This window comes from Anopheles marshallii, chromosome 3 (genome assembly GCF_943734725.1).
Source record: "Anopheles marshallii chromosome 3, idAnoMarsDA_429_01, whole genome shotgun sequence".
Classification (NCBI taxonomy): Eukaryota; Metazoa; Arthropoda; class Insecta; order Diptera; family Culicidae; genus Anopheles; species Anopheles marshallii.
In genome coordinates, this window is record NC_071327.1 from 15,642,343 (window position 1) to 15,652,083 (window position 9,741).

Here is a 9,741-nt window from a genome sequence, read left to right on the forward strand (position 1 = left end):
AGGCACTATTTACACGCAGCTATTTGACACGCTATTTACAAACTCATCTGAAAGCTGACTTCTACAGTACTGATGCCGCCGCTCGCATCTAACCAGCCTCTCACCCATATGTCACTGCCAGCGTAACCGCGGGTGATATCACCCGCTGAACCCTCAAACTTTCACAGCACGAAGCGTATGAGGACCTCATCGTTCCTGGTGGACTAAATTTTATCAAAATGTTCCAAAAACACCTACTCCGGGCTTCCGGAGTTCCATCCAGCACCCTCTCAGTGCAGTACCGCAGCCTAACTACGAACAGATGTCTAGGTCGGAGAACAGTTTGGAGAACTCGTTCAGCGCACTGAAGGTATCGTAGTCGTCCGTGTGTTTGCACTTCATCGGGATGTTTTGCGGTCGTGGCAGTGACAGCGGAACCGGAAGCATCTCCGGCATCACCGAATGGTGCGTTATCAGTGCGCGCAGCGAGGAAAATTCCTTCGTGAAGCCCTGGGAATGAGAAACATGAGGTATGAGGTATGAGTTTTATTTTGCTACAGGACGGGACGCTGTGTTTTCTCAACGGTTAGCAGCGTGTGGCTCCCGATATGCGTGGTATTTGGATAAACCCAAACAAGGATGTCAAATTCAACACGCTTTTCAAGATGGCAAGGGAAAGTTTTGTACAAAGCGGTATTGCGGATGGAATGTGGAGAAAAACGATTAGGAATTGAAGATACAACGCGATTACGTAACACATAACATGGAAGGATAACCATATGGTGCATACTTCCCAACCAAAAAAAGGAGAAAACAAACAAATACAATCAATAGCATTGCTATCAAAATGCTTCTAGTAATGATAGACATTATTGGGAATTTCCTGAGGAATTTGAAAGGATTTTTTTTAATCTGAATAGAAATCCAATTCGTTTCCTTGTACGCGGATTGAGCATTAAATTGCTTAGCATAGTAAAATAAGAAAAAAAAAACAGTTTTAATGTGGAATATAACAATTTCTTTACTATTCTAAAACTTTTCTTTGCTAGTTATTTTTTAGGATAAATTTTATAAAACTTTATAATTTTTATAATTTTTTAAATAAAACTAAAATTAATGGTTGAATTCATCAATTTAAACGCCACCACTAATGAGCTTAAACTCCCGCACATACATTATTCATCCAGCGATGTCTCTATGCGTTAAAGCGCACAGATGAATTCATCGTTTAAAAGCGATTTTAATTTGCACTACACTGGCGTGCGAATAAAATTTTCGCAAATCCTAGCCCGTTTAGTTTATTCTCTCGCACCGCGTCCAATGCGTACCGTTCAAAACTCTAGGCTTTAAATGCATGATTTATGGAACGGATGAATGCACACATATATTCATTGCAAATTTATAGCTATTTATGCACCAATCCTTTGCACCCGCCGCAGTTGAGCTGTGAAATGGAACACACACAAAAAAAATAATAAAATAGATGATAAACATGTTTTTCAGATCACTATCCTTTTTAACTAGGCTTCAGATTTCCGAACACGTCCAGACTGGTGTCCCACCATACAATAGTGCCTGATTAGCAGGACAACACACCGTCAGAGCCCGGCATGTAAATAAGCTGGAAACGGCACCCATCTATACGTCCAGGAATACATTATTGGTTACAAATTGAATATAATGTCCCTATCCTTTCTGGGAGAGAGTGCGAAAAAAGCGGACTACTAACTCTGGGCCAGATCATACTTTAAGTTAGAAAGCTAGTAATCGTAAAACAGTCTGTCAAATCTGTCAAATCCAGAAACCAGGATGTATCTTTCTAAATAAAATCGCAATGGCATAGCGTTTTGACATACAGATTGACATAAGCACATTAAACGAAAAAGTTTAAAAATTTAATGTCAAATTCCATAAAATACAAGTACAATTCATAACATGATCCTTAATTACAAAAAATGTTCAACTTTCGAATTCTTCAAAGGCTAACATTTAACAAAGAATCCAATCCAAATTGACACATCATGTGTAATATCAAATCCTTATTATCGCCCAAAGAATGCAAATAAATTTAATGCAACTAAACAGAAAATACTAATTTAAATGCTCTTATAGAAAACGGTTACCATTCCAAAAACTAATAAATAGAATTCAAACTGGAATAAATTAAATATGAAGCGTCCAAGTCAGAAACGTCAAAACACCTATAGAAAAACTAATGGAAAGTTTGATCTGGATCTCTGGTAAGATTTATTTGACTGGAATGAACCAACGCTCCACTTAAATCAGCTAATAATTTCGCGGCAGTGTGTTTCTTTCCAGCTCGTTTAACCTTCCAGCCGTGATTAGTAGCTGATGGTGCTCCCGAAATTACATTAAGTTGTGTGACTAACTTTACGTGCACATTAAGCCCAAATTCCTCTCCCGGCAAGCGTTCGGTAAGCTATAATGGGTTTCCTTTACGTCGCGCTGACCAATTAAGAGACATTTTCTAACGTTTCATAGTCATTTAGAACAGCCCTACACGAGAACCTTGTAATTTAAATTCCGATTTACCCCTCCTGATGCATGTGTGTGTAGCAACAGTCTAACATTACCCGTGACCAAAATTAAGCTTCCGGTAGAAATCCTGCCGGAAATAGGTACCCACGGTAATGATGATGCAAAATTGCCACCTGTACTCACATACGCTCCAAAAAAACCCCCCCGTACGATGCACCCCCGTTTGAACGGACATCCCCAAAGTCCCACGCTAAAGGTATGCTGTGCAATAAATTACCTTAATTTTATATCCACGCTCGGTTTTCATAATTAAATAGTGCACCACCTTCGGACCCGGCCCGGGCGGTACGCGCAAGGATAACGCAAAGCATCCATGCTTGGTGGTGCTTCGCCGCACGAGAAACGCACCGGGGCTCTGCTGGGTCAGTACCTCCAGGGATAGTTCACGCGGCAGTCCCGCCTGGAACCAGGACGCCCGGTTCAACTCCTCGCTGTCCTCGCCAAGGCTAACGCTGTTTAGACTGTCGGCATGTTTCGGTGGCGTTACCGTCGGGAAGCGCTTCGGGCTCGAGCTCGCACTGTTTGTCTGTCGGATCAGGTTCCGCTTGAACTCGTACTCCACACCGTCGGCGACCGTTGTCGTCGTAGCCGGTACCGTCGACACCGTCGTTCCAATGCCGCCGGGCAGTAAACGTGTCGAACCGGCGAACGATTGCTTGCACGAGTCGCCAAACTTACTCGACACGATCTGGTCCAGCGTGTAGATGTCCTCGGACAGGATGTCGTTAAGCTTCTTCTGCGGCGAGGTGGGCGATGATTTATGGCACATCAGCGGCAAACTTTCCTCGGTGCTACGCAGAAACCCGAGGGCGAACCGTTTGATCTGGCGTGGTGCAAATGGGTCGGAATGGAAAAGAGAGATGTAACGTGCATTGGGCATTAGAAATTGGAGACCGACGGCATTAAAGTCCACTACTGGATGGGTGAAGTGCGATATCGCGCTTTTGGGGCAAGGTTTATCGCGCACAGCGCTGTGTGATTTGATCTACCGGTACGCACTTGGATCGGTACTGCATAACCATAAGCGCCAACGGCTATTTGGCAGAATGTTTGCTTTCGGTCTGTCAGAACCGTACCGGTCACATGTGTGTTTTCGGTCAGGTTTGAGAAACAATATCAATTACCATCATTTGTCTCCCGGTGAAACTCGCTTGTAGCTCACCACCGTCTGTGACCAGACGGCTGCAGATGTTGATTGAGAGTGGGATAAAATGACAGGTCTGCTTATGAGAACTGCAAACCGAGATTTGAAATTATGGATGGGTGCCCTTTTTGGTTGGTTGACAGTAATTTGTCTCGCAATTGCTTAGGCACGTATCGTGGCGTCGTGTGAATAGTGGTCAGGATTAAAAATCCAGCGAATGTTGGTAATAAATGAGACTGTAATGTCGTAAAATTTTGTACCATCCATCATTTATGACTAACCTCGCATTTTAAAAGGTATCATTCTAATTTTTCTCCAAAATAAATGTTCAAAATTCAATACTTATTCATTGAAACTTAGCTAAGACAGATTTGCTTTGCACATTGCATAACTTCAGGCATTTATTAACATGTGAATTTTCACATGTCAAATTTCAATGAGTGCTAAGTCTAGTATTATTTTAAACATTACAATCGTAATATTACATTCTCTATTAACAAATCATGCTTTTGGCAAAATCATTTAACATTGAGTGAACCGGCACTTGAAACTCTCACTATCAACAACTCAATATTGATACCATCAATATGTTACGACGGTCTATCTTTAAGCAATAAATAATATTTAAATCACGATTTACCACTGTAGCGACATGAAAAGCCACATGTTACGTCCCATAATACTGAACCTTCACCAAACGCCACACCAACCCAAGCTCAGCATCGTACCGGCCAACCAAATCGGCCCCAAATCTGACAGAAGCAATCCTGCAGGAATGAATTTATCTTGCGCTCAGTTAGCACCACCAAGAAAACGCACGATCTTGTACAATAATCCAAACACGGAGTCGTCCGTACGGCAATCGGAAAACCGGGCTACCGAGTCCATCTGTTACCGGCGCTGGATGCCGAGAGCATATCCACCCAATAAAATCACTTACCAGTGCTGGTTTCTCCATGAACTTGATGCAATTATTCATCTCGCCCGTCGGCGACCCGCTGCTATCCTCGTCGGATGAAGTGAGCAGCAGTGGATCCGCGGTGTAATTTACATTTTCATCGCATTTGTTATACGCGGCGGTGCGGTGATGTTGGGGCGTTTGCCGGCCTGGTAGTACGTCCGGCCCATCCAGCAAGTCGTAGCTGCACTTGCGTGGATGCTTGCGCTCCATTCGCTCCGTACTGATGGCGGTGGTTGTGTCGCTAAAATATTCCACTTCCTGCATGTCCAAACAAGCGGGGAAGAGGTTTTTTTTTTTGCTCTTTGCGACGATCGTGTGTCCCGTAACCCGAAAGGGCACTATTGTTTCCCCGGGCACGGGGGTATGTTTTTTTTGTTTCGCCCCAAGTCGTCTCGTTTGCTTTTCGCTTTCAATTTCACAATTCCGGTCCGGCTTGGCTTGGGTTCGGTTAAGTTCACTTGTTCCGTCGCACAGCAGCAGCAGGATCCGTACCACTCAGCACACCGGGGTGCAATATCCAATCCTAACCGACCACGAACCAAGTGCCCCAAGCTCTCCTGGTCACAGTTTAACCGATGCCACCTATTGACTAGTTTCTCGAACTCGGATGTCTATCGCGTCCTTTTTTTTGTGTGCAGCCGTACACTTTATCCCTGCACCAGGAGATCCATTTTTACCAGCCCTTTTCTATAGCAATACATTTTATTCAAACCTCTGCCAAACAATCCACCCCTACTCCAAGGATCCACTTGAACCATCGGCCTTTTGTTCAAGGATTTGCACGAGCCGTGTGGGTTGGTTTGCGATCTTGTTTAAAATTATTTTCACTCTCCACGTGAACGGGAACTGCAACGCGAAAGTGGATCAACTGTGTTGCTGTGATTATTTGTGTTTGCGCGCTTTGTGCTTCAACGTTCGTCCAGTGGTCGAGTTCACGGGAAAACTCTTCCGCAAACACCATCACCACATGCCCCTAACCATCTTGCGTGCACTTCGATTGTGATCCTCTTTTACTGTATGGGTAGTTTTTTTGCTACGCCCGCTTTCCACTGAATCCTTCTGCAGGGATACACTCTTTTTATCTCCTATTAATTTATTGCTCTCTATCATGCGAACCGACACCGGAACCCGGAATGGAAGAGCTCGCAACCGCAACAACTACACCGCCGGTGCGACATACCGTGCGCTGGTCCTGACTTTCTTTCGGGGCCCGGGTAATTTATTCGTTCCCGTGTTCGGTGGCTTTTTTAAAGATTTATATTTTTACCACCACCCTTCAATTGCACCACTAAACCACCATATATTCCGGTGGTTTTGATGTTTTTTTTTCTTTCTAGTTTAATTTTTTCCACAGCCACTTTAGTCCGCGAGGTCACAAAACTGCAGACTCAACTGCAAATCTGCTGTAAACCAACACCAATTCATCGGATGAAAAATTCTACGCCTGTGGAGTTTGTTTTCTGCGGTGCTTGTCTGACGTTTTTTTTTCACTTCACTTTGTTATCAGCACATCCGTTTTGAATTTTTCCTTAACTATGGTTGTGCATGACTTATACGATACTATCAGCCGGGATTACAATTTATACGAAATCACTCGTCCCGGTACGTGGATTTATTTTTCGGGCTTGTATTTCACCGGCCACAACACACTCACACCAAGGTTGATTGGTTGAGATTATATATCACGGGAATGGTAAGTGCAGTCTGGAAAAAAGCATAAAAGAGAAACGAAAACCCGTTAGTGCTGTGTTAAGGAAGATCATCAATATCTATGAATTTACGGGTGAAGAGATAAATAAATCATTGGTATTTATTTTCAATGAAAGATTTTAAAATATATACAAATTTTAAAAAAGGATATAACATTTAAAAATTCCACTGGTAGTTCTTTCATTTCACCAAATTTTAAAAAAAATCCTTTTTCTACATCGTTTTTATCTTTGTATATTATTTTGAAGCATATTCAAAAGATTAAAAGGTGTCCCACTAAGGCCCCCATGGACTTAGGCGCTTGGAAAAATACTGGACAATTATAAGCGTATAAAACGGGCTATATTAACGGACGCCGCTTAAAGCTCGTTGGGAAGAATTTTATGGTTGATGGGGACTTAAGCGATAGGTGGGAATGTACAGCTAAAATTTTGAAGCTGAATGAAATTAATTAGCCATTAACTTACTAATGGCTTTAACACTCCAAAAGTTTGGAAAAGATCGGTTAACTAGATAATTTTCTACAGCGTTTCAACTGTGATGTTTGACACTCTTTAATGTTCTCTGTTCTGACTTTCTTCTATTATGGGCACTATTATCACATTTTAAACAAACTGAAAAATCTCATTATGTTACCATTTGTTTTCAACTCCGCGTACTATTACTGGAACTGTGTAGCCAATTAAATGTAAGCTTTATTATCACGCTTAAATTGGTTGTGCAAATTAACACTGATTAGAAAACTCTACAAACCAGCTATTGCGTTGCTTTTTCTAACACGAACGATATTTAAAAAAAGAAAAAAAATATATATGCTGTACCATTATACAGTATCTATTAATGTGCTTCACGCTTCAAATAGCTTTTTCTGCCTTAATCTCCATCCGCTTCGGTGTAAAAGTGTCGTTTTCTCAGCCTCTCTCCCTCTGTCTTTGCGTGTTGCAATTATTAAAAAGAGAAAATAAGCGAAATGTTTTCATAAATTGATCCTATTTACGGCACGGTTTTCCCATACACCATCACAAAGTTTGTATACGCTGCACAAACACACCCTGGCAATGGTGCTGGCATAGTACTGCGCTTAACGAAATACCGCGCACGAGGTTGGCATGGCACACCGGCAAAAAGGATAATAAGCACCAGAAAAATGGCACTCGAGGAAGGAAAAATCCAACGCTAATTTGTTCTCACCCCGCTGCCATCGCTTCGCCTTTCCCTCCAGTTGCATTCAGCGTGGTTTGGATTCTTTCCTTGCATCCACAAAAAGACGCTCCGTTCCACCTATCCGACGGGTTCGTCGCCTAATAACCCCCACCTCAAAGGATTCGGGGTGTCAGTTGGCGTTTCGCGCTGGATGGCTGTGCACTAAACGTGCATCCTATTCAGTTTTACCTTCTTCAATTTAATGCTGCCACTACCTACCTACACAGCTTAGCATTTCAGCACACCAAACTACCAATTGAGCAACCTTTAGGTAGCCTTTAACCTGCTTCTCATTCGACTTAAGCCACGGAATGAGGGGGATGAGTGTGACTCCTAGCGATATCGTGCCCAAACCAGCTATACACGTTGCATGTGCAACTCCAATTTGTGATCTTCTTTATTTCCCGTCAGCTGTAGTCCGATGCACGTCAGTGGTAAACAGAAGAAGAGGAAAAAAAAGCACGATACCGGATAAGGAACACCTCTGATCGACCGTATCCATATTGCGCGAGTTGGTATAATGGAATGGATTAAATCTCATTTCTCGCTCTTATTCCACTGGGGTTGCATCGTCCTTCGCGACTCTTGCAGTGGCTTTCGGTTAGCTTTCTTTAATTTACCCCCGACTAGCTTAAGTATCTCATCAGACTCGTCTGCCTCATTCAAGCAGGGTGGCTCTAAGGGAAAGAAAACACAAAGAAAGAACACGAACTCCTTTTCGGCAAACGGCTCCCGTCTGGCCTGTGCTTGCCGTTCATCGAGGACTTCTTCTAAAAGCACACCAATCACAACTAAAAAATCCAAACCACACTTCCTAACCCTCGTCCGCGGACCGAGTTTACCAGAAACCCGGCTTCCTGTTTGGTTTCATTTGTAAGGATTCTCCAATTCGTGTGCAACTATTTCCTGCCCGTTTGATTCCATTTTCCACCACGCGAAAAATCCTCCAAGCTTCGAAGCTTCGGGCATCGTCCCGAAAAGAGGGTGAGTATGAAAACGATCGTAAAGATGAAAAACAACCTCCGCACAAGTCTCCGTCGAAGAAGTGCCGGTTTGTAAGAAGCTCAATGTGACGAAAAGAGGAAGTAAAGCGAAAGGAGAAAAAGCCACCTTCATCTACAACTTCACGAGGAAGTGGTTTTCTTTGAAACACTCTCCGTCGGTGAGGGAAAAAAGAATCGAAGAAAAAAGTGCAACCAACTACCGGTTGAAATGATGTGCTGCATACTCCAGCGCTAACTGCGTTGGGGATGGAAAAAGAAACGAATGATAAAATGAACAAAACCACCCCGAACCGGTACCGAAGAGATTCTTCAATAGCAGAGATTAAACTCTCGACTGCTCGCTGCCTTGGAAAGATGTAAAATTAATCAAGCGAAATTGACGGAAAACAGCAAGCGGTAAATGAAAAATAAAACTCCCCTGCACCCGAGAACTGTCTTGCATTTTCACCGCTTTTTTCCTGCAAACAACTCGAGAACCGAAGAACGGGCAAACGGGAAGACGGAGCAAATCCACTACCCACTGCGTCAATCTTTCGATACCAAGCTGTAAAAAAAACGGGAACATTCCGTACGTTGACGTTCACGGGAAAATGCTTCAAATACTCGGGGAAAAACCTCGGATGCGAGAACCGGTGTCAGAGTTAATTACAAGATTTGCAGGACTTCAAACATGCCCATATCATGCCCGATAAAGCAGGATGGCATGGTAAACAGAGGCACATAATGAAACGGGAGATAAGATCGGTGAAGATCGCATTAGTCGAAAGCGCGGCCACGCTACGAGCGGGCTGTAATTCAGCTCTAGAAGGACGTGCCCGTTTCTTGCCCTGCAGTGGAAACACATCCGTTCCCCTTTTTTTTGCACTACGGTAAAAATACTTTGAAGGATGCTTGTAGATATGTTCTACGGTCATCACGAGACGAGGTAGCACGGAAACCAGCGGTGTGTTTTCAAGCAGATCAATTTAATTATGAAATGAGATGCTTGGGATGCTGGATGGAGGCTCCCAGTACCCTGTGACCTGTGGGGATGATGAGCGAGATCCTTGTGAAAGTATCCTTGAGAAAAGGTGCCGCTTTACCAAGCGTGAAAAGCTACCTCTTTCAATGGTCGTTGAGGCACCGTCAAGATGGGTTTGTTTGAAGCTAGGAAAATGTGTTGTCATGTTCGGCGTGTGGTT

The 9,741-nt window shown here is 43.3% G+C and overlaps 1 protein-coding gene across 1 annotated transcript; it reads right to left on the minus strand.

Moving 5' to 3' along the window:
• Positions 1 to 291: 291 nt before the first annotated feature.
• Positions 292 to 4,907, minus strand: LOC128714071 (EGFR adapter protein-like). Its single transcript, XM_053808949.1, has 3 exons — positions 4,623 to 4,907; positions 2,756 to 3,361; positions 292 to 489 (listed from the first exon to the last, which is right to left on the minus strand). Exons 1-3 carry the CDS (start codon positions 4,905 to 4,907, stop codon positions 292 to 294), a joined length of 1,089 nt encoding a protein of 362 aa, XP_053664924.1.
• Positions 4,908 to 9,741: the final 4,834 nt, after the last annotated feature.

Excerpts from the sequence above, each read along its gene's own strand:
- LOC128714071 (XM_053808949.1), bottom strand. The coding sequence starts at position 4,907 with ATGCAGGAAGTGGAATATTTTAGCGACACAACCACCGCCATCAGTACG. Across the intron at positions 3,362-4,622 it reads TCATGGAGAAACCAGCACTG|ATCAAACGGTTCGCCCTCGG; the intron begins GTAAGTGATTTT and ends GCACCACGCCAG. Across the intron at positions 490-2,755 it reads AGCGTGGATATAAAATTAAG|GGCTTCACGAAGGAATTTTC; the intron begins GTAATTTATTGC and ends TCTCATTCCCAG.